General features: G+C 47.3%; 1 protein-coding gene across 1 annotated transcript in view; it reads right to left on the minus strand.

The window, feature by feature from the left end:
• The window catches only part of LOC127584196 (disintegrin and metalloproteinase domain-containing protein 9-like), a 111,376-nt gene that overhangs the window by 44,252 nt on the left and 41,350 nt on the right, over nt 1-25,774 (minus strand). The window contains 8 exon segments of the mRNA XM_052040788.1: nt 2,848-2,915; nt 2,917-3,018; nt 6,456-6,524; nt 6,619-6,684; nt 8,977-9,184; nt 11,741-11,817; nt 13,797-13,875; nt 25,404-25,468. Coding sequence (XP_051896748.1) covers nt 2,848-2,915; nt 2,917-3,018; nt 6,456-6,524; nt 6,619-6,684; nt 8,977-9,184; nt 11,741-11,817; nt 13,797-13,875; nt 25,404-25,468 — 734 coding nt within the window.

A 25,774-nucleotide genomic window follows, 5' to 3' on the forward strand; every position in this document is an offset into this window, starting at 1 on the left:
TGAAATGACAGCACCCGCCCAGACAACCTCCGACACACCTGTACCCACAGTCACCGTCGTAAGATCAGCTTTCCTGAGAATGAACCCATGGAAAGCGACTGGCCCGCATGGGGCACACATCAACTCCAGCCTCTCAGACACCCTTGACCCACTACAATTTGCTTACCACCGAAACTGGTCCACAGCGGATGCCATCTCCCTGGCCCTACGCTCATCTCTGGAACATTTGGACAACAAAGACACCAACATCAGACTCCTATTTATTGACTATAGCTCCGTCTTCAATATCATAATTCCAAATAACTCCTCTCCAAACTCCTAGACCTGGGACTCAACACCTCCCTCTGCAACTGGATCTTGACTTTCTGACCAGTAGACCACAATCAATGAGGATAGACAGCAACACCTCCACCACGATTTTGCTCAACACTGGTGCCCCACAACGCTGCGTCCTCAACCCCCTACTTTACTCCCTATACACTCATGACTGTGTGACCAGATTCTGCTCTAACTCCATCTACAAGTTCACAGACAACAGCACCATACTGGACCAGATCTCAAACAATGCCAGAGTACAGGAAGGAGAGAGAGTGCCTAATGGCATGGTGTCAAGACAACAACCTTTCCCTCAATATCAGCAGACAAAAGAGCCAATCATTTGACTTCAGGAAGCTGGGTGGAGTACAAGCCTCTGTCTGTATCAATGGTGCTGAGGCGGAGATGGTTGAGAGACTGAAGTTCCTAGGTGTAAATATCACCAATACTTTGTCCTGTCCAACCACGTACATGCTATGGCCAAGGAAACACAGCAGTGCTTCTACTTCTTCAGAAGGCTCAGGAACATTGGCATGGCCCCAATGACCCTCACCAATTTTTTTCACAGATGCACCATAGAAAGCATGCTATCCGGGTGCATCACAGCTTGGTATGGCAACTGTTCTGCCCAAGACCGCTAGAGATTGCAGAGAGTTGTGAACACAGCCCAATCTATCACGAAAACCAGCCTCCCCTCCACTGACCCGGTCTACACTTCCCACTGCCTCAGGAAAGCGGCCAACATAATCAAAGACCCCTTCCACCCTAGTCATTCTCTCTTCTCCCCCCTTCCACTTGGCAGGAAATACAAAAGCTTGAAGGCATGTACCACCAGGCTCAAGGACAGCTTCTATCCGACTGTTATGAGGCTCTTGAACAGACCTCTTGCACGATAAAGATGAACTCTTGATTTCTCCATTTATCTTGTCATGGCCCTTGCACCTTATTGTCTGCTTGCACTGCACTTTCTCTGTAACTGTAACACTATATTCTGCATTTAGTTAGTATTTTTCCTTTTGTACTACCTTGATGTACTCCCATATGGCATGATCCGTCTGGGCAGCATGCACAACAAAGCTTTTCACTGTATCTCAGTACACATGACAATAATAAGCCAAACCAACTGGAAATACTTACAGAATGTCCCAGCCTGACCCGTGAATGATCACTCTGGAACACAGAGTTTTCAAGTGCTGCCCAATAAAGTTTCTAAGCAATTAGAAATTGGCTGCATTCAGTGTACAGTTTCATGCCACTGCAAAAACAAATCTTAAAAAACATCTGGGATTTTAATCATTTCTGCACAAGACACTATTCAAGTCTATCGATTCAATCTTATTCCCCACTTCCATCCCCAAAACCTTCCCATTTTTGCCCCTCAAGTGTTTGTTCAGTTTGCTGCTGAAAGTCACAACTGATTACACCGCCCTTTCAGGCACAGAGTTCCAGGTCAAATTATCCCAGTTCTTGAAATCGTTCTCCCTGGGCCTTGAACCGTTCTGCTAATGGGAACAGTTTCTCTGTAATTCCAGAGCTTGAACACTTCCATCAAATTACCTCTCAACTCTCTCCAACCCAAGGAAAAAAAAAGTGTAGCTGCACTACAGAGACAAAAAAAAAATCATGGAATCTTCCTATTCCCGCTCCCCCATATGTTAAACCATGCTGTTCGTGAAAAAAGGAACAATCAAGGCACATACAAAATAATCCTCCTCGTTAACCACAACAGCTTTGTCTTCATCCTCAGGAGACACAAGAGACCACAGATGCTGGAATCTGGAGCAACAAACAATCTGCTGGAGGAACTCAGACGGTCAAGCAGCATCTGCGGGGGAAAGCAATTGACGACATTCAGGTCAAAACCCCTCTGATGCAGTCCTGATGAAGGGACTCCACCCAAAATGTCAACAATTCCTTTTCCCTCCACAGATGCTGCTCAACCCACTGAGTTCATCCAGCAGATTGTTTTTTGCTTCATCCTTTGGATCCACGCTCGATCTACTCTCACACCTTCCCTCATTATGCCCCAAGTGTCATGAGTCAGAGTCATACAGCATGGAACAGGTTCCGTGAGCCAACTTAGTCCACGCTTAACATCGACCACCCATTCACGCTAATCCTACGTTAATCTCATTTTATCCTCCACACATTTCCATCAAATGCCCCTCCCACTCACAGTGAGGGGCAATTCACAGCAGTAATTGACCCACCAAATTGCACATCTTTGGAACATGGAGCACTCAGAGGAAATCCATATGGTCACAGGGAGAGTGTAAACTCCACACAGACAGCACAGGAGGGCACTGGAGCTGTGAGGCAGCAGTTCTACTAACTGCGCCTCTGTGCCAACCAGCGTTGTAATAGTGATTACCAGGACAGCACTAACACAATCGCCAATCGTCTTTAGAAGACATCACCACATCTTTTGAAAAGCGCAAAGAGAAGTACACATGCTCGTCAGTTAAGGGCTACATTTTCAGAGCGCACTACGTCACTGTTTGTGCACTTGATATTAACATACAGAAGACTCACAGAATTAACTGCCCACTGTCGTGTCTGCGTCGTGGCAGCAAGTCCTTCTCTCTCCACTGCACAAATCGTGTCAAGCACTTCGCCCGCTCCTCCTTCTATGCTGATTTGATTTCTATTTGTCCAGATCTCCAAACCAACCAACACGACTCGAATGTTCAAGGTTCTGTATATCTGTGAGAGGGTGATATGATGAGGGTGAGGGGAGAAAAGTACAATTTAATTAATTATGGCTCCAATTGGGCAGGCACGGTAGTGTAGAGGTTAGCGTAACGCTATTACAGCACCAGTGACCCGGGTTCAATTCCAGCCGCTGTCTGTAAGGAGTCTGTACGTTCTCCCCGTATCTACGTGGTTTCCTCCGGGTGCTCCGGTTTCCTCCCACATTCCAAAGACATACGGGTTAGGAAGTTGTGGGCATGCTATGTTGGCGCCGAAAGCGTGGCAACACTTGCGGGTTGTCCCCAGAACACTCTATACAAAAGATGCATTTCACTGTGTCACCAATCATCTACTCAGTGATGGTTCATGTTAATCCCCGGGCCTGAGTGCAGCCACTTCATACCCAACCGTGACTCTGGAGCCAGCTGCAGAGGAGAGTCTCCGGTGAGCTGGGCTCTCATCTAATGAGAGGGACAGAGAGTTAGAGATATGGTGGCTGAGAGGCGGTTGGGGGGAGGAGACTGCAAAAAACAAACCTCTCCGTGAAGTGGGTGGAGCCCTGAGGAGGTCACACGTGCACATAAAGATGTACAAGTGCTCTCTCACACAGCCATGTACCCACACACACATGCAGAGTCACACAGTATAGAAACAGGCCCTTCAGCCCACCACATCTATGCTGACCATCACGTACCCACCAATACTGATCTCATGTACCAGCACTTGTTCTGTAGCCTCCAATGCCTTGATGATTCAAGTGCTTGTCCAGACGCTTCTTAAATGTTATGTTAGTCTCTGCCTTCACCACCCCCCTCAAGCAGTATGTTCCAGGTTCTAACCACTCTCTGGGTGAAAATATTTTCTCAGATCCCCTCATCTTAAACTTGAGTGCCCTGGTTTTAGATACCTTAGCCATGCGAAAAGTTTCTTACTATCTACGCTTCTCACAATTTTGTGCACGTCTGTCAGGGCTCCTCAGCCTCCTCTGTTCCAAGGAAAAGAAACCCAGCCTATTCAGTCAGAATTGAACCACTCCATCCCAGCCAACATCCTGATGAATCTTCTCTGCAACCTCCCAGTGCAATCATGTTGCTCCTATGGTGGTTGCAACCAGAAGTGTACACTATTCCCCAGCTGTGGCCTACCAATGTTCTATAGAGTCATATCAAAACCTCCCTGCACTTGTTCTCTGTTCCCCAGCTAAAGAAGGGAAGCATATTGTGTGCCTTCTACACCACCCTATCTTCTACACCACCCTATCTTCTTGTGCTACCACCCTTCCAGGATCTTTTTTTTTATTCAAAATAAACTTTATTCATAATAAAAGACAAAACTATATACAATTACAAAACAGTGAAACCTTTACATTCTTGTACAGATCATTCCTTAGTGTTACCTTTTCATATATAAATGTATATATGTGTGTGTGTATATATATATAAATAAAAATACGGCACCGATGCCACACATGTGGCTCCCTGGAAGCTACCCGGTCCCGTATTTACAATATTTAGGGGCTTTCTCGCCTGTCCCCGCCCTTCCCTCTCCAGTGGCAGAAGAACCCTAAATATAGTCCTTCCCCACCAAGCCTTTGCATTGGCTGCGCCCAGCTTCACTGCGTCCCTCAGTATGTACTCCTGCAGCCTGGAATGTGCCAGCCAGCAGCATTCCCCTACGGACATCTCGCAGTGCTGGAAGACCAACAAGTTTCGGGCAGACCAAAGAGCGTCTTTCACCGAGTTGATGACCTTCAGCAGCAGTCGATGTGTATCTTTGGACTTGTCCACCAAGGTCCCTTTGTTCCTCAGTACTCCTGGGCCCTACAATTCATGGTAGACATCCTACCCAAAATGCATCACCTCACACTTATCAGGATTAAATTCCATCTGCCAATGCTTTGCCCGATTTACCAGCTGATCAGTGTCATTCTGTAGCCCAAGACCATTCTCCTCCCTAAATTGGTAAATTGGTTTATTATGGTCAAAGGTACCGAGTGAAAAACTTTGACTTGCATGCCATGCATACACATCATTTCATCACATCAGTGCATTGAGGTAGTACAAGAGAAAGCAATAACAGGATGCAGAATAAAGTGTTACAGTTGCAGAGAAAGTGCGGTGCAGGTAGACATTAAGGTACAAGGCCACCTCGAGGTAGATCGAGAGTCCACCTTATTTGTACTAGGGAACCGTTCAATAGTCTTAGAACAGTGGGATAGAAGCTGTCCTGGAGCCTGGTGGTACAAGCTTTCAGGCTTTTCTATCTTCTGCCCGATGGGACTGGGCAGAAGAGAGAATGTCCAGGGTGGGTAGGGTCCTTGATGATGTTGGCTGCTTTACGGAGGAAGCATGGCTAGCAACAATGCCACCCATTTTTGTGTCAACTGCAAACTTACTAAAACCTCCTGCATTCGCATCCCAATGTGTTTCACAAACAGCAGGGGTCCCACCGCTGGCTACAGGCACAAAACACAAAAACATTCTCCCACCAAACCCTCTGTCTCTTATTACCAATCCAATTTGCCATCTTGGCTTGGATCCCATAGGCTCCAGCCTTTTGGACTAGCCTTCCATGTGGGACCTTGTCAGAGACCTTACTGAAGTCCATGAAAACCACATCAAACACACTCCTCTCATTGATACATCTTGTTACCTCTTCAAAAAACTCAAATAAGTTAATCAGGAGTCAGTGGTAAAGTCCTTCAAGATGAGTTCACCAATTCCATCAAGAGATGGCGCCAAATCATTTTTTTTTGCACAATTTTTGTAATTTAATCCTTAAGTCTTTGCACTGTACTGCTGCCACAAAACAACAAACTTCACATCACATAGGTCAGTGATGGTAAACCCGATTCGGATTAGTGTAAGTGGGTGCTTGATGGTCAGTATGGATTGGAGAGGCTGAAGGGCCTGTTTCTTGCTCTATGATCAATGACTGGTGCTGCACTAAGTGGGCACCCACAGGAAACTTCCTCCTGCTCCCCAGACAATTGCAGATTTGACGAACAGGCCCAGGAAGCTCAGTGATTCCTCCAAACACACACTTTTCTGTTGGCACTCCCTCCAACCCATCACCTCGCTGCAGAGAAACAGGCCTAGAATGCCAGGAAGCCCTCGGCCTGCAACAGGAAGGGCCTCTTCGAGTAATTCTGCTTTGGAGGAGCAGCAGAGGGAAACAGTGTGGTAGTAGGATAAAAATCGCCCTCAGATTTTAAGACAGCCAACACAAGGGGACTTAACTGTTAAGAAACTAGTCACAATTCCTTGCAGAATTCCATTCCAATCTGAGATAGCAATGCACAAGTCCCCTTTCCCTGCAGTGGAATGTTGATGACAATCCCACTCACGTTGGCTAGACCACGGATCTTTAAAATAACAGCTTGCCGGATAAACTCACCAGCACCACTGGACAGGTTTTATTAATCTGAAAAGAACTGAAGGCAGACTTACCCCGTCAAGGCAATTGGCAAGCTGCACTGCCTGTTCCCTCACAGCCGTCTCATTCTTGATGGCATCATACTGCACAAGAGGGAAACACAGTTATTGAAAGGGAGCAGCAGAGCTTTAATTCCTTCAATTTGTCTCTTCTGTTAGAAGCAGGTTTCACACTTACCAGCTCCTTGTCCCAAACCAGAAACAACTCAATGTATCGAGTCTGAGGCAGTATGGCCCGCTTGTACTGCAAATAACAGAAGTTTTAGTTTTTGATTTGAATGCGATTTGTTTCCACTTAAGTAACTACAACACCAGACAGTATACCTTAAATAAAACAGAAAATGCTGGAAAGACTCAGCAAGCCAGGCAGCATCTGTGGGAAGAGAAACAGGTTTAACATCTCATTGGAAACCTGGCACAAGTTCAAGATGGAGAGAATGTTGAGGAGGGTGGGGAAGGATGAAAAAGGAGATTGGTGATTGGGTGGGAGAGTCAGGGACACATGGAGACGGAGTCAGGTGGAAAAGGGTGAACATAGAACAGTACAGAATGTCACCAAAGACTCTTGCAAAATTCTGCAGATGTACGGTGGTGAGCATTCTGACTGGTTGCACCACCACCTGGTATGGAGGCTCCCATGTGCAGGATCGAAAGAGGCTGCAGAGGGTTGTAGACTCAGCCAGCTCCATCACTAGCACAACCCTCCCCATCATTGAGGACATCTTCAAGAGGTGGTGTGTCAAGAAGGCAGCATCCATCATTAAGAACCCTCGCCATGTTACTACCATCGGGGAGGAGGTACAGGAGCCTGAAGACCCACACTCAATGTTTCAGGAACAGCTTCTTCCCCTCCGCCATCAGATTTCGTAACGGTCCATGAACCCATGAACACTACCTCGTTACTCCTCTTTTGCACTATTTGTTTTTCAACTTATGGTAATTTTTATGTCTTGCACTGTACTGCTGTCGCAAAACAACAAATCTCACGACGTCAGGAATAATAAACCTGATTCTGAATACGCCACAGGAACAGGCCCCTCAGCCCACAATGTTGTGCCAAACTAATTAAGCTAATGATGCCTAAACTACTCCTTTCTGCCTGCATATGGTCCATATCCCTCCATTCCCTGCAAATTCACGTGTCTAAGAGCCTCTATCGCATCTGCCTCCACCACCACCCCTGGCAGCACATTCCAGGCACCCACCACTCTGAGTAATAAAACAAAACTTGCCCTGCACATTGAACTTTCCCTGTCTCACCTTCAGTGCATGTCCATTAGTATTAGACGATGAGAAAGAACAAAAATACAAGCAGGGGTAGGCCATTGGGCCCAAAGTCCTTGCTCTGCCCATTTAATAAGACCATGGCTAACCTTTCACCTCAGCATCACCTTCTCATTCTAACCCGATATCCCTTGATTCCTTTAGTATTATTTAGTATTAGGGATAAAACAGAAAATTCTGCAAACATTCAGCAAATCAGACTGCAGCTGTAAAGAGAGAGAGAGGGAGAGGGAGAGGGAGAGGGAGAGGGAGAGGGAGAGGGAGAGGGAGAGGGAGAGGGAGAGAGAGAGAGAGAGAGAGAGAGAGAGAGAGAGAGAGAGAGTGTATTTTTAAATTTCAAAGTAACTTTATTCATAAAATTATATACAAGAATGCACTGCCAGGGGTGGTGGTGGAGGCAGATACGATAGAGGTGTTTAAGAGGCTCTTAGCTAAGCGCATGAGTATGCAGAGAATGGAGGGATACAGACCATGTGCAGGCAGAAGGGATTAGTTTAATTAGGTGTCATTACCTTAATTAGTTCGGCACAAAATTGTGAGCTGAAGGGCCTGTTCCTCTGCTATGCTGCGTGTATGTTCTAACACACAAAGCAGAGCATGGCTTTCTTCACATTCTTAGTGCGGTCAGCCTATACATTCACAGTGTTATGGGGTCTGTACGTTGGGAGCGTCAGCACATTCCACGTACACAGCACCACTGCTGCTTGGTTCCCCAGTCATCGCGAGGATCCACCTCTGCGTCAGCAGGTTAAGCTCTCATTGAGCAGCCACTTGATCTCACAGAGTCCTTGTCCTCCTCTGCTTCTTTTTCTTCAGGCCTGCTCCATGATTCATATTGATCATGATCTCAAAACCCTCTTACTGCTCTCTCCCCCACACCCTTTATTGCCTTCACTGACTAGAAATCTACTGTATCTATCTCCTTGTTAAATATATGCAGTGACTTGGCCTCCACAGTCTCTGTGGTAGAGAATTCCACAGGTTCACCACCTTCTGACTGAAGAAACTTCTCATCTCAGTCCTAAATGTCTTAACCCAGAACCTGAGATCGTAGCCTTTGGTTCCAGATAACCTCCAACGATGGAAACAACTCCCTACATCCTGCCTATTGAGCCCTGTCAGAATTTTACGCACGGTCTTCTCCCATCCTACGACCACAGCAAAGCACTTGACAGTTAAGGCATTGCTACTGGCTCATTCAGAGCAATGAGTTCACTACGCTGATCTGGAGATGGCAATGACAGTGACTTACACGCAGGAGGCTCGTTAGGCTGTGTCCATCGTGCGACTGCTGCTCTGTGCCTTCGTAATCATTCTGGGGCACGAAGTCAGTCTCATTGGACACACCACAAGCCAAAGGCTTTTCCAGTATATCCTCCATCTGATAAACCAGGTGCTGGAAGGTACTGGAGTTCTCCAGGGGTTCAATTACATGCGTTTTGGATGTGTGCAATAGACCTCTGCAAAAACAAAATTACATTTGCTTTAATAGAAAGTTTTCAGTATGTTCAATGTGCATTTGAATCTGCTTCAAATACAAATAAACAGACAAGCACCTCCCTTGCCCCAGCTCCCCATTACATGACGGTGTGAAATGCCATTGAAGGGAGGGTCTTGAGAGTTTAGTCTGCCGTCACAGTATGAGTGCCATGGAGATGCCCCTTTAGCTTCCCATGACCAGCAATGATGGTGACACTACAGCAGAGAGCTCTCCGCAGAGCCCATGGGGGGGGGGGGGGTGGTGGGTGGCGAGGGAAAGCACAGACCCACTTTCAGATTCTGGCAATGGTGCAATTTTTTTTCATGAAATGGGGCCAACTACTGGCACTGCAAGTAGCATTTGTTCCTTTGTTTAGTGTGGCAAAAACAGGCAAATTCTAACCATTAGGCAAGATCAACAACTCGAGGAGATTGCATGGACACCATGAACCTCAACAACACTGCATTAAAGACAGTAAGCATTACTGGGCCAGAACAGGCAAAGCTTCACTGCAAGAGATTTCAAAGTTGCCACATCTTTTCAAGTTGCAAAATGTGACCTCTTGTTAAGATAAGATCTTTGTTAGTCACAAGTACATCGAGACACACAGTGAAATGCATCTTTGTGTAAAATGTTCCGGGGGCAGCCCGCAAGTGTCGCCACGCTTCCAGCACCAACATAGCATGCCCACAACTTCCTAACCCGTATATCTTTGGAATGTGGGAGGAGACCAGAGCACCTGGAGGAAACCCACGCAGACACGAGGAGAATGTACAAACTCCTTACAGACGGCGGCAGGAATTGAACCTGGGTTGCTGGCGCTGTAATAGAGTTATGCTAACTGCTACACTACCGTGCCTGCCAAGAAGCAAGTTGCAGGAGTTCTACTGGGTAAATATCTTTTAGCACAGTCTACATGGTACAATCCAAAAGGAGTCTCATATAAATATATAAAAAAAACAAAGGCCAGGCTGTGGACAGCAGAGTGACACCGAGATGGTAATCATACGCTGCACAGCAAACTCTCAGACCCTTCCCTGTCTGAAAGGGAATTATTTTGCCCAGGGACTTTGTTCTTTTTTGACAAAGATATTTCAAACAGGGGTGCACAAACATGTAGCTAAAATGAATTTTCATCAATATTTACATGAACTTTATAACGGTAGTGTAGCAGTTGGCATAACACTTTAACAGCACCAGTGGCCCAGGTTCAATTCCGGGCACTGTCTGTAAAGAGTTTGTACGTTCTCCCCATGTCTGCGTGGGTTTCCTCCGGGTGCTCCGGTCTCCTCCCACATTCCAAAGACGTACGGGTTAGGAAGTTGTGGGCATGCTACATTGGCACCGGAAGCGGGTCGACACTTGCAGGCTGCCCCCAGAACGCTCTAACGCAAAAGATGCACTTCACTGTGTGTTTCGATGTACATGTGACTAATATAAAGAAATCTTAACCAATTGCAAATGATCTGGATTCCAGATGCAGCAAGTTACACACAGCGTAGGACCAAGCTGACTAATGGCCAACATCAACTGTCTGCGCTCAGCTCCCTCTGGATTTTCACGTGTGCTTGCCGGAGCGCGGAAATCTATGACTACTTGGAGATCAGAAGACAATGCTTATGACCTCTCACTCCGGGCTGGACTCAACTCCGAACCCAGTGGCAGAGAGTTGTCCCGCTGAGGGGAGGGGGCTGGTGTTGTCAAGTTCATGTCAGGGACTCTGCCGCACAAGCAGGAACCCTACTCATTTGCATAGAGTCTCCAATCCTTTGGAAAATTGCAAATGGAGTAATGTGTGAATCATTTTAATGTTTTTATTTTTGTATTTGACTTTAAATAATTAGAAAAGCATCTCTGAACAACTTTTAAGTACCCTACTATCAAAGGCATCTAAGTTCCAAAGGCCTTTGGGGTGATCATGATGGTGTAGCTGGTAGCGCCGCTGCCTCACAGCACCAGAGACCCGGGTTCGATCCTGACCTCAGATGCTGCCTGTGTGGAGTCTGCACATCCTCCCTGTGACCGCGTGGGTTTCCCCCGGGTGTTCCCCCAAGATGTGCTAGTTGGTAGGTTAATGAGCTGCTGTAAATTGTCCCGAGTGTGTAGGCGAGGGGTAGAATCTGGGGAGAGTTGATGGGAATGTGGGGAGAATGACACAAGATGAGGGCAAATGGGTGATTGATGGTCGGCATGGACTCGATGGGCTGAAGAGCCTGTTTCCGTGCTGGATGGGTCTGTGACTACTCACAGTACGGAGCAGTTCAGTCTGGGCACTCTGGAGGCAGAGCCTCGGATGCAGTGCTGAGCCCACACTGAAATTGTTCATCTCCCGAGAGGTCGGGCAACAGCCTGGCTCCAGCGCAAGAGGCCCATGATCTTCCCTACTCCAGCGAGAACACCATTTGGCAACCGAAGCAGGGCCAAAGCTTTAAACATCCTGCTGTAACTCATTGCCAGGTTAACACATTAACTAATTAACCACCCCTGTGCAAAGTCTGCTGTTATGTACACATACAGGCAGCAGTGTGGTGTTTACCTGAGCCCATCACAGGTGCTAACAGTAACCATGGAACGGTCTATCCCTTCCACAAATCCTTGGAAATGACAGTGGCTCTGCGGGAACATAACACAGGGAAATATAAAAACATACTCTCTCATTCAACAGCGCCATTTTCCAGATTCCCTGCATCACATGAACATACGAAGTCAAAGCACGTTGGCCATTCGGCCCCTCAGATCTGCTCCTTCTTACCTCAGCACTATTTTCCTGCAGCATCCCATATTCTTCCTATCCAAAATCCATCAATCCGCCTTGAACATACAGAGTGACTGAGCCTCCACAGCCCCAGAGAATTCCCAAGATTCACTATCCACGGGGTGAAGAACCTTCCCATCACTTCGGTCCTGAATGGGTGATCCCTTATTTGCCCCCCATGTGTGCACCCTGGTTCTGGACACCCCACATGCATAGCTACCTCAACATCCCTGGGGGGGGGGGGTCATCCCCCATGAGGGAGCTTAATTAGAGCAGGGACGTAAATAAATGCTGACAATGCAGGTCAGAGGCTGGGCATCCTGCGGCAGCGGACTCTCCAAGAACTTTCTGCCTTCTAGTCAGGAGATGAGGCACTTCCCCAGAGCACAGGTCAGCAGTCCGACAAAACCCTTGCCCGGTTGAGTGCATCTCCAGTGACACTCAACACCATGCAGGTAAAGAACCGGATTCCCCCCTCAAACACGCACACTCGCCACCATCAGTACACATTAGTGACAGTGTGGGTTGCATTTAAGATGCTTTTTCAACTCTCCACCCACAATGTGACATTTACACCTAAATTTAACCCCTTTGAAAGTCTCTCGACAGCAGCACTCATGTTTCCTTCCAAGACACACCCTCCTGACGTGGAACCCATGACAAGGTGCTGGGGTTGTTTATTTAAATACTTTGATAAGGCTAATGCTTCAGGATCATTTTAGATGAAACCAGTGATTAAGAGGTGAAGAGAGTTTCCATGAGTAAAAGTTTCACTCCTTTCCAGTGTTCCTGGGTATGTCATAGAGAGCGAGAGATGGGATGAAGTGACCCTTCAACCCACACATCACCCATCCACGTACACCAATCCTGCGTTAAACCTCATTTTTATTTTCCTCTCATTCCCATCAACCCCCCCCACCCAGATTCTCTCACTCAACCACAGTAGGGGCAACTTACAGTGGGCGATTAATCTATCAACCCACATGCGTTTCGGATTTTGGAGCAAACTGGAGCACCTGTGGGAAAACCCACACGGGCACAGGGAGAACGTGCAAACTCCACACAGACAGAACCGGAGGTTGGGAGTGAAGACGGGTCACAGGAGCCATGAAGCAGTGACTCTACTAGCTGGATCACTGTGTTTCCCCACCCTACTTAACCCCTTACCTGCTCGTGACTCCTACCATATCACTGACATCTCACCTTTGGTTCCCCAAGGTCACTCCCTGCCCACTTCCTACCTCACTAGCAAAACTCCCGCTACTCCTGTAGCGGAGTCCCCCACCCATGAAGAACCAAGCTTCTCTGAACATAATCGTATGCAGTGCGGAGAGAAAACTCCTCTGCCACCTGGATAGAACAGTGACCTCACCCGCACCCCCCCACCTCAGAGATTTACAGCCCCCACCACCCCCCCTGCCCCACTACCACCACGTCACAAGCCAGTTCCACGTTGTAAATCCTACCCCAGTAAACAGCAGGATCTAATGCAACGTCGGTTCATGACTGTTGCTTCAGTTGGGAAATGCCACATAGGTACTGAGGCACACAGTGCTAGGAAATCCACAGGTTGGTCCCTGATCTCCGCTGATGCAGTTGGGGTTAAATCAGATGGCTATCAGGTGTCAAGTGAGAACACTGTTCGACAGGGTTATAAAAGAGGGTCAAATAGCCCACTGCCACTCACCATCTCAACTCAAATGAGTGTAGTAGGTAGTTAACAAAAGCCACCCGGTTGGAATTGTATCCAGATGCAAGTCTAGAAGGACAAAACTGGAAGTAGTTTCTACTGATAAGCCACTTTACAGGACATAACCATTGCCATCTCATTACATACCTGAACGTCTGGCCGAGATGAGACGAGATTCCCGTCATCTCCGTAAGTGAACACTGTGAAGTCCTTCACAATGAAGTCTCTGAGGGAAGGAAGCGCCAACAATCTGAGCTCTCGCTGCCCAAACGGATAACAACTCAATGAACAGAAGCACTTGGCATTGCCACTAAAACTACCAAAAGTGCATGTTCATCGCCCAAATATTACAGTCCTTATTTCTGACCTCATTATGTTTGACCCCTCAGTCTCCACAGTTTTGTCAAGAGCCAGGACTCAATGCAGGGGCCATAACGAGACATTGGCCGATGATGCCTGCATCGGCTGTATGGGTGAGAGTTCAGGCTGCAGGAAAATATAAATGGACTTGTTGTACGGGCAAGCAGCAAATGGAGTTCAGCCCAGAGAGGTGAGAGGTAACACACTTGGAGAGGACAAACTACGGAGGAGTTCAGAGGAGCAGAAGGATGTGTCAGTGCTCTTCCACAGATCTCTGAAGGCAGTGGTACAGGTACGTGAGGTGACACACGGCATACCTGCCTTGGTAGGCCCAGGGAAAGAATACAAGAGCAGGGTGGCCATTGTAGAGCAGTGCAAGACACTCGTGAGGTCACAGCTGGAGCACAGTGAACAGTTCTGGTCACTGAAGTGATTGAACTGCAGAAGATGCAAAGTGGACTTGCAAAGATGTTGCCAGGACTGGACAGCTTTAGTCATCAGGAGAGACTGACTGGGCTGGGGTCATAGAGTACAGCACTGAAACAGGTCATTCAGCCCTTTACATCCATGCTGACCCTTTTGCCCTTCTACACTAATCCAATTTGTCCAAATTAGGACCGTATCCTTCTCTGCTTTGCCTATTTAAGTGTTTGTCCAAATGCCTCTTAAACACAGTGATTGTATCCGATTCCATCACCTCCTCTGGCAGTGCATTCCAGATATCAACCACTCTGCCAATAATTTTTTTCAAGTTTTTTTTAAACAATGATTTTAGTGTTCAATAGTTTTTGAACATTTATGAACCTCAGAAACATTAGGAAGCATGACGTTCTCTGACAGATTTGAAACCCAGTTGAGACTTTAGTGTTGAAAATTGCCCCTCTGATCCACTTTAAAACTATTTCCTCTGAGCACAAACCTGTGCCCTCTTGTTTTTGATACCCCTTTCAGAAAAAAAGGTTTTGACTATCTACCCTATCTATGCCTCTCATAATCTTATAAACCTTCATCAGGTCACCCCTCAGCCTCCTTCACTTCAGGGAAAACAAGCCCAGCCTGTCCAGTCTCTCCCCATAACTAAAGTCCTCCAGTCGAGAAAACATCCTGGGGAATCTCCTCTGCACTCTCTCCAGTGCAAACACATCCGCCCTACAGTGTAATCAGGTAATCAAAACTGCACATAATACCCCAAGTGCAGCCTAACCAGTGTTTTGTTTTTGAAACAAAATGTCCCAACTCTTGTATTCTGTGCCCCAACCTATGAAGGCAAGCACGCCATATGCCTTCTTCACCACACTATCAACCTGTGTTGCCACTTTCAGAGAACTATGGACTTAAACCCCAAGATCTTGCTGTTCATCATCGTTACCTTGGGCCCCACCACTTACTGTACATGTTCTACCCTTATTGCCTTCCCCAAAATGCATCATCTTGCACTTGTCAGTATTAAATTCCATCTGCCAACGTTCTGCCCATTCCTTATCTGGTCTATATCCTGCTGTAGCCTTAGACAGCCTTCCTCACTATCCACAACACCACTAACTCTTATGTTAACCACAGACTTACTAATCAAACCTCCTACATTCACATCCAAGTCATTTATATACATCACAAACAGCAAAGCTCCCGGTGCTGGTCCCTGCAGTACACCACTGGTCACAGTGTCCTTCCACCACAAACCCCTGCCTCCTTTCACAGAGCCGATTTTAGATCCAATTAGCCAGCTTGCCTTGGACCCTGTGCATTTGAACCCTCTGGACCAGTCTACCACGTAGGAGACACAAGAAAGATGGCAGATGCTGGAAATCTAGAGCAACACAAAGCACTGCAGGAACTCAGCGGGTCACGCAGCTTCAATGGAGGGAAATGGACAGTCGACATTTCGGGCTGGGACCCTTCATCTGGACTGGAAAGGAAGAGGGAAGAAGCCAGAATTAAAGGGCGGGGGGAGGGGGTGGAGCACGAGCTGGCGGGTGATGTGAATCCAGGTGAGAGGGGGATGGTAGGTGGGTGGGTGGGTGGGGGGGGATGATGCGAGAAGTTGGGAGGTGACCGGTGGAAGAGGCAAAGGCTGAAGAAGATGGAATCTGATAGGAGAGGACAGGGGACCATGGAGTAAAGGGAAGGAACCAGAGGGAGGCCTCTTATTTTGCCTTTTTCTGCGCTCTTTCTTTCCAGTCCTGATGAAGGGTCTTGGCCTGAAATGTTGACTGTTCATTTCCCTCCATAGATGCTGCCTGACCTGCTGAGTTCCTCCAGTGTTTTGTGTGTTGTTACCACGTAGGACCTCATCAAATACCTTACTAGAGTCCATACAGACGACGCCTACTACCCTGCCTTCATCAACCTTTGTTTTGGTTGGTTTCCCTGGAGTGAAGGACATCGCTGGGAGGTTTAACTGAGGTGCATAAAACTGAGAAGCCCGACTGGACCTATTCCCGCTGCCTGCATCAAACACAGCGGCACTATGCAGTGTGCGAGCTCTGAAATCCATGACCCAATTTCACTCATCTACTTACTTTGGAAGGAGTCAGAAGTGAGTTTTACAGCAGCACCAGAAAATCACAGCCATTCATTTGGGAAAACAGTTATCACTGGAACAATCCAGAACCATTTCTGCTCTTCTTTCAGATGGTTGATGTGAACAAAATGTAGGCCAAAGGTGAAGACGCTGCTGGATTTCCCATGATATCTGGGAACGGGCCAAAATACGGCAGCAGATCAGGGTACCCCAGCACGCAGCCTCAGGCTCAGCAGTGTGACGTACAGGGGAGCCAACAATGAATTTACAGCAACTCCGCCCCACACACACACAGAGCCCCGCAAAAACACAGACAGACCCATGCATACACACACACAAACCCTCTGCGCACACACACACACAAACCCCCTGCATACACACACCCACGTGCACACAGAGAATATACACAGTTCCAAAAAACATTATTGCTGTTTCATAAAAACACAACTGTCTTGCTTGCCAATATTTAAGCTTGATGGCAAAACAAAACCTTAAGCACAGCAAAATTTATTTCCACATGGACACCGACATTTCTAGTCTGCCGTACAGCTTTCATTTGGCAGTGTGAAATTAGTGGAGTACAGATTTAGAACATAGAACACTACAGCACAGTACAGGCCCTTCGGCCCACAATGTTGTGCTGACATTTTCTCCTGCAATACTGCCAGTCACTGTTGTAACGGTCTGGTGTAGAAGCTGATACAATAGGGACATTTAAGAGACTCTTAAATAGACACATGGATGCAAGAAAAATGGAGGGTTATGGGCTGTGTAGGAGGGAAGGATTAGATTGATCATGGTGTAGGTTTATATAGGTCAGCACAACATTGTGGGCCGAAGGGCCTGTACAGTGCTGTACTGTTCTGTGTTCTAATGCAAAAGCCATCTGCTGGAGGGACCTAGTGTCTGCAGGAAGAAAGGAATTATCAATGTTTTGGGTTGAAACCCTGCATCAGGGCCTCATCCTCTCCAAATGCACAGCCCTCCATTCCCTTCACACCAATCACAACCTTGTCATCAAACCCACAGACGAGGGCAGTGCCATTGCATTCTGGCGGACTGACCTCTACCTCACCTGGATTGTGACCCCACCATTGAACACGAGGCCACCATCTCCCACGCTGTCACAGACCTCGCTATATCAGGAGATCTCCCCTCCACAGCCTCCAACCCCATAGCGTTCCAACCCCATACTTCCTGCTTCCAAGATCCACAAACAGGACTGTCCTGGCAGGTCACACAAGAGAGACTGCAGATGCTGGAAATCTGGAACAACGCACACAAAATGCTGGAGGAACTCAGCAGGTCAGGCAGCATCTATGAAGGGAAATGAATAGTTGACATTTCGGGCTGAGACCCTTCATCAGGGCTGGAAAGAAAGAGGGCAGAAGCCAGAATAAAAGTGGGGGTGCGGGGGGGGGGGGGGGGGGGGGGTGGGTGGGTGGGGGTAGTGCAGCATGAGCTGGTGGGTGATGGGTGAATCCAGTGAGGGGGGGGGGGGAAGGTATGTGGTGGGGAGGGGGGGAAGTGGGAATGATGTGAGACGCTGAGAGGTGATCGGTGGAAGAGGCAAAGGGCTGAAGAAGACAGAATCCGATAGGAGAGGACATTGGACCTTGGAATAAAGGGAAGGAGGTGGGGAACCAAAGGGAGGAAGGTGTGGGTGATGGGCAGGTTGTGAGGGCAGGGGATGGAAAAGGGGTAAAGGGGCCAGAGGGATAAGGCAAAACAAAGGGGAGGGGAAACAGAGGGGCCATGATCCACTGTCCTCTCCTAACAGATTCCACTTTCTTCAGGCCTTTGCCTCTTCCACCTATCACCTCCCAGCTTCCCACATCATTCCCACTTCCCCCTCTTACCTGGATTCACCTATCACCCACCAGCTCGTGTTCCTACCCCCTCCCTCCACCCTTTTATTCTGGCTTCTGTCCTTTCTTTCCAGCCCTGAAGAAGGGATTCGGCCCAAAACGTCAACTGCTCATTTCCCTCCATAGATGCTGCCTGACCCACTGAGTTCCTCCAGCATTGTGTGTGTGTGTTGGTCCTGGTAGGTCTATTGCTTCTGCCTGCTCTTGCCCCACTGAACTTATCTCCTCACATCTTGACTCTGTTCTGTAGTAATGCAGGCAGATGGAGCAGCCAATACATGCACAACAAGGTCGCACAGTTGACAAGTGCAAGACCAAACACCTAGTCTGGTTTATTTTGTCGGAGAGGATGAATTGTTAGCTAGAGGGACTCAAATAAACACAGGTCCATGCACATTTTCCCAAGGGATCACCTGCATCTACTCAAATAACTGGATGGATCTGGATCCCAATGCACTTTGCTGGCAGTGAGGTGTGATTATTGTTGTAAAGTAGCAAAGGGCAATACACAAGAACGTAAGAAAATAGGAAAAGGAATTGGCCCCCTCATTCAATATGACCATGGCTGAGCTACCCCAGCTCCCAACTCCTCTGTGTCGGTTCCAAATAGCCCTCAATTCCCCGATCTTTCAAAAAGTGTCTCTCTCTAGTCTTTAAATACCCCCAGTGATCCAGGCTCCACAATCCTCTGGGGTAGAGAATTCTGGAGATTCACCACCCTTGGTGAGAAGTTGTTCCTAAGGACCTCGGTTTTAAATGACCACCCCCCCCCCTAATCTCATAACTACATCTCTCCCTTTGCAAAGGTGAGGCAAATAAATGTCCAGGGAGCGTGGGATAGTGATGTGGGGGAAAAAAAAAACAATCGCTGGCCAAACCCAGGGACATTCTGGGAGATGAATCCATGACACTGATAGAAGCTCTGCAAACTCACATAAACGTGGGCCAGTGTTTTCAGGAAAGGGTATCAAGGAAAGGGTGAATGGGGACATAGAGACAAAGATTAAACAGCATGTGCTAAAAATCTAAAATGAAGCAGAATGTGCTGGATCTACAGCAGTTTTGTCAGCTCCCACAGACCTGTCCTGTCAGAACCCTATTGTGCTTTTCCAGCATTGTCTCTCTCTTCTTTCAAAGTAACATCAGGAAAGGCAACTCTGCCATTGCAGTGTGAAAATTCAGGTCACCTGCTTTGCAATGGTTGCTAGGCACTGTCAAATGCCATATCCCTGACTGAGCTAAACTGTGTGACCACTGTGATTCCAAAAGGAATGTGGGCACCAAGATGGGGGCATGGAGTCCAAAGCTCCAGCTGCCCAGTGTCCTCAAGGCAACAGAGTGCATCTTGTAGTCTGTTTGCTCAAGGAAACCCTTCTGAGCATCTGCCCCAGCCAACTTTCGTTGGATAGTCCAGACACTATTACACAGCAGTGTGCAATAGCACCCCCTTAATGCGGGAGGAATAAACTACTACTCTGTGCCATTTTCCACCCGGTAGCCATTGCACCCACAAACATGACACGTCCAACAAAAACGCCATCAAAGAATTGACCAGCGACCTGTGCTTCCACCTCAATGCAGTTATCGAGGTGGAATCACAGTCATACAGGACACAGCGGGAAACACGGTGGTCCAGCCAGTGGAGCTGCTGCCTCGTAGTGCCAGAGACCCAGGTCCAATCCTATCCTCCAGTGTTGCCTGTGTGGAGTTTGAACCTTCTCCCTGTGACTGCATGGGTTTCCTCCAACCCAAAAGCATGCGAATTGGTAGATTAATTATCCACTGTAAATTGCCTCTCGCGTGTGGCTGAGCAGTAGATTCTGTGTTGGGGGTGGGGGGGGGGGGGGGGGGGGGGGGGAGGGATTAGTTGATGAAACTTTGAGGAGAATAAAATAAATGGGATTAAAGTGGGATTAGTGTAAATGGCTGTTGATGGTCAGCACAGACTCAGTGGGCTGAAGGGCCTGTTTCTGTGCTCTGTGACTCTATGACAGAATGTGTGACTTCTTATACAATACTCAAGGACGTGCCAAACTGCATATACAGTGGGGTGGAGACACTGGGCCACATTGCAAACCTATGGAACAGCAAACAAGCTTCTGGAGAAACTCAGCGGGTCCAGCAGCACCTGTGGCAGCATTCTGGGCGTGACCCTCCTGAGCAGGATAAACCTCCACTCAACCATCCCAGGTTTCATCAACTGGTCATTGAGCCTCAATGCACAAGTTTAATTAAGCTGCCATTCTCTGCCACCCCTGCCCCATCGTTCATACGAGTATTGCCAGGAGCAGAACTCAAGAGCGGATAAAACACCCAAAGGTGCCAAACATCTGGGTAGCCATCATCAAATGAACAGACGTCTGTGCATCAATCTTCTCCGGAAAAAACAATATTTCAACCCAAACTTCTTGTGAACACAGGGAGCTGTGTGCAATCTCTCATTTGTTGGTTTAAATTCACTGACAGGATGTTGACATGCCAGAGCTGTCCATATTACCTATTGAACTGTAGCTTGCTGGGTCACTTGAGGGCAGCCTAGGAGCGAACCACATTGGAAGCAGCTACAGGACCACAGCAGACACCTGGACAAATGATCCAGGGACAGGAGGTAGAATCTCACCAGTGCAGCTTTCAGGTTTCGGTATAACTATATGAAGCTGGAACAAGCAGCTGGTATCAGTAATGGTAACCATGAAAACTGGTTGACTGATGGCAAAAACCATCAGGTTCAGTAATCTGCCTTCTTCACCTGCTGTAGCCTGTATTTGACTCCATGACAACTAACATGATTGACTGCTAACTGTATCCTCAGCTCAAGGCCAATTCACGGTGACCAACAGATGCCGGCACTGACGTCCACATCCCATGGATGGATAAATGAAGAAGTTAGATATAGCACAGACTGAGCAAGGATGGCCAATTTCCATCCAACACTCCAGTAAACCAGATGGGTTTTTTACAACTGGCTGGTGGTTTCACTACGACACCAGCTTTTTATTCCAGATTTATAGAGCTCCTTGAATTTTCAATTCCCCAGCTCTGTGATGGAATTAAGCTCACGTCTCTGACTCAATGGTCCAGAAACTCTGAAAGCCAGCTGCTGCCAAAACACGAGCCGTCTTCCATGCCTGCTAACAATCACACTGAGAAATAAAGACTGATTCCATGCCATCTACCTTCCTGGGTTTGGAGACCCAGCCCAACTGGTCACAACACAGGGATGGGCAGAGGTGAAGATTTCCACCAAAGTTTGCAAAAGGTGCTGTTTAAAATTTGCTTTCTTTTTGCTCTTAGATTAAATGCAGGGTGAAAACATATGGTGGCAATGTAAAGATGATTTGATAAAAAATATTCAAAGATATTGCACATTCACCCCTTGTGAATGAAATTCTTCCAACACACCACCTCTACAGTAATGCCACATCAATGGCAGGAGGGAGCTAGAATTTGCTGTATTATAGTGCTTTTGACTGGTTAGTTATTCTTCATGGCAACAGCATCATAATTAAATGGTAAGATTACACAACTCTTCAAAAGACTCTGCTACACCGTCGCTTTAATCCACTATTCAGTAAACAGGAATGGTCCTCCTGACCTCTCACTTAGCAGGACAAGCTTGGTGGTTAGAGCACATTAGAAAAGGTCCCACTGCATCACAAAACAATCAACTTCTGTACAGGTTCAATATTTAAAGGAGTTTGGACAAACTTTGCTTGAATTACAAACCAATTGGCAGTGATTAGGTGTTTTTTTGAACTAGTATTTCCATAATCTCACAACCACAAGTTTATCTGCTGAATGTGTTCCTTTTCTTAGTACGAGAGCACGAAAAGGAGGCAGAGAGAGAGAGAGAGAGAGCGCGAGGGAGCATAAAGAGGCAGAGACCGAGAGCATGAGGAAGCGGCAGAGAGCACGAGAGAAGGAGGCAGAGGATGAGAGTTGTTCCCTCAAGTTCCAGGGACCAGAGTTCGATCCTGACCTCTGGTGCTGTCTGTATGGAGTTGGTGTGCACATTCTCCTGGTGACTGCGTGAGTTTCCAATGTGGTGGTAGGTTAATCGTCCACTACAAACTACCCCTTAGTGTAGGCGAGTGGCAGAAGAATCAAAAGGGAAGTTAATGGGCATGTGAGAGAGAACAAGATTCGGGTGTGCAGGGAATAAGTAGGGTAATGGGACCAATGGGGCATGGAGCTAAAGGGCTGAATGGTTTCTTCCGGTGTGAGTCAGTGAGCAGCAGAGGATGGAGTACAAGACAGAAGAGAAAGTACAAGACAGAAGAGAAGGTATGCAGAGAGGACAACGGTCAGCTTAGTCCCAGTTTTATACACAAGCAGAGCCTCTGGAGATCAGACTAACAATTACTTGTTGCAAAGTTTACCACAGCCTCACATGATTGTTTAACGAACACAAAACCAGTCTCCAAAGATAGGGTAAAGGATAGCCTCATTAACATAAGGAAATTGGCCTGTATAACAAAACATGACCAGTTAGGTCATCAACAAGTACTCCTTGCATCACATCCATTTCTGACCAGTAACTCTGCCAAAGTACTCTGAGAATGGCAGCAGAATGTTAAAGCTGTAATGGATTTCGACCAGTTACAGTGCTGCCTGTGCAATGCTTCTTTAAAAGCTCCTAAAAGAAATTAAGATGGAAAAAAAAATTTCCTGGCCGGTATTTCCATTGGGTAGACTCACAAGGGAAAAAGGTTTGCAAAAGATTGACTAGCACTCTCAAAGCTCCTCAGTACTTTGCAATATGGTCTTGATTGGCTCTCTTGTCATTTGTAGGTGACTGTGGAGACGAGCATAGCATTGCATTGTGCAGTCCACTTTGAGCTCAATTCCAGGAGATGGGATCGGTGTTGGTGCGGCCAGTAGGAAAACCATTGCCCAGGCATATCTTCCTGCTTCTAATCTCTATACAGTAATCACATGCTGGAAAATGCACACATGATTAACAGCCGAAGGAAGCGTCCACCCACAAGCAAGCATCGGTCGCTCCTGGGGCGGTTTCGCATTGGGTGCCTGCTTTAGTGAGATTCCACACAGCTCCTACGTGTGAAACCCATTCAGCAATGACAGTCCCTCGTCAGAAGGAACAAAACATGGCGAGCCGGCAGAAGTTAAGAATTATATTCTCGCCATTTCATGGAACTCCCAGCCGAGCACCATCCTGACCCAGAAACAACTCCTCCTCCGTCACTGATCAGATCCAGGAGCTCCTCTCCAGCAGCTCTGTGGAGCACCTTCACCGGATGGACTGTAGCAGTTTGAGAAGGCAGCTCTCCCCCACTTTCTCAAGTGCAGTTGGGAGACGGGCAATAAACGCTCGGCTCGCCAACAACACCCATGCGCTGGAACGTTAATTCCTTCTTGGTGTCTTTCTATCCAGCACACTGCTCCACAACAAAGATGCACGGACACATTGCAGCCGCTGTTAGTGGACTAACAACACGAGATCACGAGCTCAAATCTCAACACGCCAAGCTGGACTTTGAATTCAATAAATAATTTAAAATTAAGCAGCTTCCCCCTCCCTCCCCCCCCCACCCCTCAACCATCCTTCCTTCAGGAATGTTACCTTCCCATCTGATTCTCTATGATCTACACCTGACCCAACCTTGTTGATTCACTTCTTGGGGAAGTGACGGATGGGCAAGAATTATGGCCCCCTCAGTATCACCAACCGCCCGACATTCCCAAGGTACATAAACTGGCCTTCTCCCAGCTCCTGGCTGGTGTGACTCTGACATCACAGAGGAACCAAGTTATCTTTGCAAACTTTAAAAAGTTGCCTCTGTGACTTTAAACTTTTTTCCCCAATTCTAATGGAAAGGTCCTGATGTGCGAACATTGTTTCCCTTTCCACAGATACTGCCTGACCCACTAGGCATTTCCAGCAATTTGTATTTTAATATTGTAGAAAATTTGCGACACACAAGGGCCATTCAGCCCATCATTGTCAGGAGAGAAAGGGAAACACAGCTTTGTCCCACCCTCCAGTCACGGGTTCTTAGCCCCGAGGGTCACAGCTCTTCAAAGACACATCCGAGCACTGTTTAACTGTGAGGGAGGCGTCTGCCTCCTACACCCCACCAGCCTCTGGGTGATTTTCTTTCCTTTTCCTCCCCTCCCCTCTAATCCTTCTACCAATTAATTTGAACCTTGACACCTTTGCCAAGGAAATAGGTTTTTAATTTCTTTCCGAGCCTCCATAATCTTAGCAACCTAAGTCTTTCCTCAACCTCCTCCGTTCCAAGGAAAACCACTCCATCCCATCCAGAATTTCCTTACAGCCTTACTCTCCAGTCCTGGCAACATCTGCATCAACCTTCACATCGCTGCAGTGATGTGGTGACCAGAACTGTATGCAAGTAAACATGTGTGCGGAGCTTGCATGTTCTCCCCGTGACCGTGTGGATTTCCCCCAGGTGCAGGGTTTCCTCCCACAACTCAAAGACGTGCAGGCTCGTAGGCCAAGTGGCCGCTGTAAGTTACTCCTAGTGTGTAGGCTGCTCGCAGACAAATCAGAGGGAGTTGATGTGTGTTACATGGAAATAAGTGGGAGCATGGGATCCAAGATCCAGCATAGACTTTAAGATAACTATTAGTCACATGTACATCGAAACACACAGTGAAATGCATCTTTTACTTAGAGTGTTCTGGGGGGAGCCCACAAGTGTTGCCACATTTCCGGTGCCGACATAGCATGCCCACAACTTCTTTGGAACGTGGGAGGAAACCGGCACACCTAGAGGAAACCCACCCAGACACGGGGAGAACGTACAAGCTCCTTTCAGACAGCGGCCAGAATTGAACCCGGGTCGCTGGCCCTGTAATAGCAATACACTAACCGCTACACTACTGTGCCTGCCCTGTATGTTGGGACTTGAAAGGCCAAATGGTCCTTCTAAGGAGAATGTGAGAAACATGTTCACACAGAGAATGCAGTAGCTGCAGAATATTGACACAGTATTGAGAATATGAAAAGAAAATACTCACTTATTTCTTGTCAGGTGAATGACATGGTCACGTCCCCCTATCTGAATGACGTATGACAGCCTGTCCTAGGTGTTCCATACAATAACAAAATAATTAGCTGATTTTTAAGAACAACATTAATAATTCATTGACAACACAACTTGTGATAGGATGCTTGCATATACATAAGGATTTAAAAAAACATGGATAACATTCACCCTTCCCTCTCCCCCTAAACCCCCCACATAGAATCTCTACATACTGCAAAAGTTGGATCGCATCTCTTAACTGGGAACAAATTTAATCAAAGAAACTATTGATTTTTGCAACTCTGTGACATTGCATTTGCTCATCAATGGAAATTATGAAGGTTAAGCTTGTCATGGGTAAGT

The sequence above is a fragment of the Pristis pectinata genome, chromosome 29 (genome assembly GCF_009764475.1).
Source record: "Pristis pectinata isolate sPriPec2 chromosome 29, sPriPec2.1.pri, whole genome shotgun sequence".
Classification (NCBI taxonomy): Eukaryota; Metazoa; Chordata; class Chondrichthyes; order Rhinopristiformes; family Pristidae; genus Pristis; species Pristis pectinata.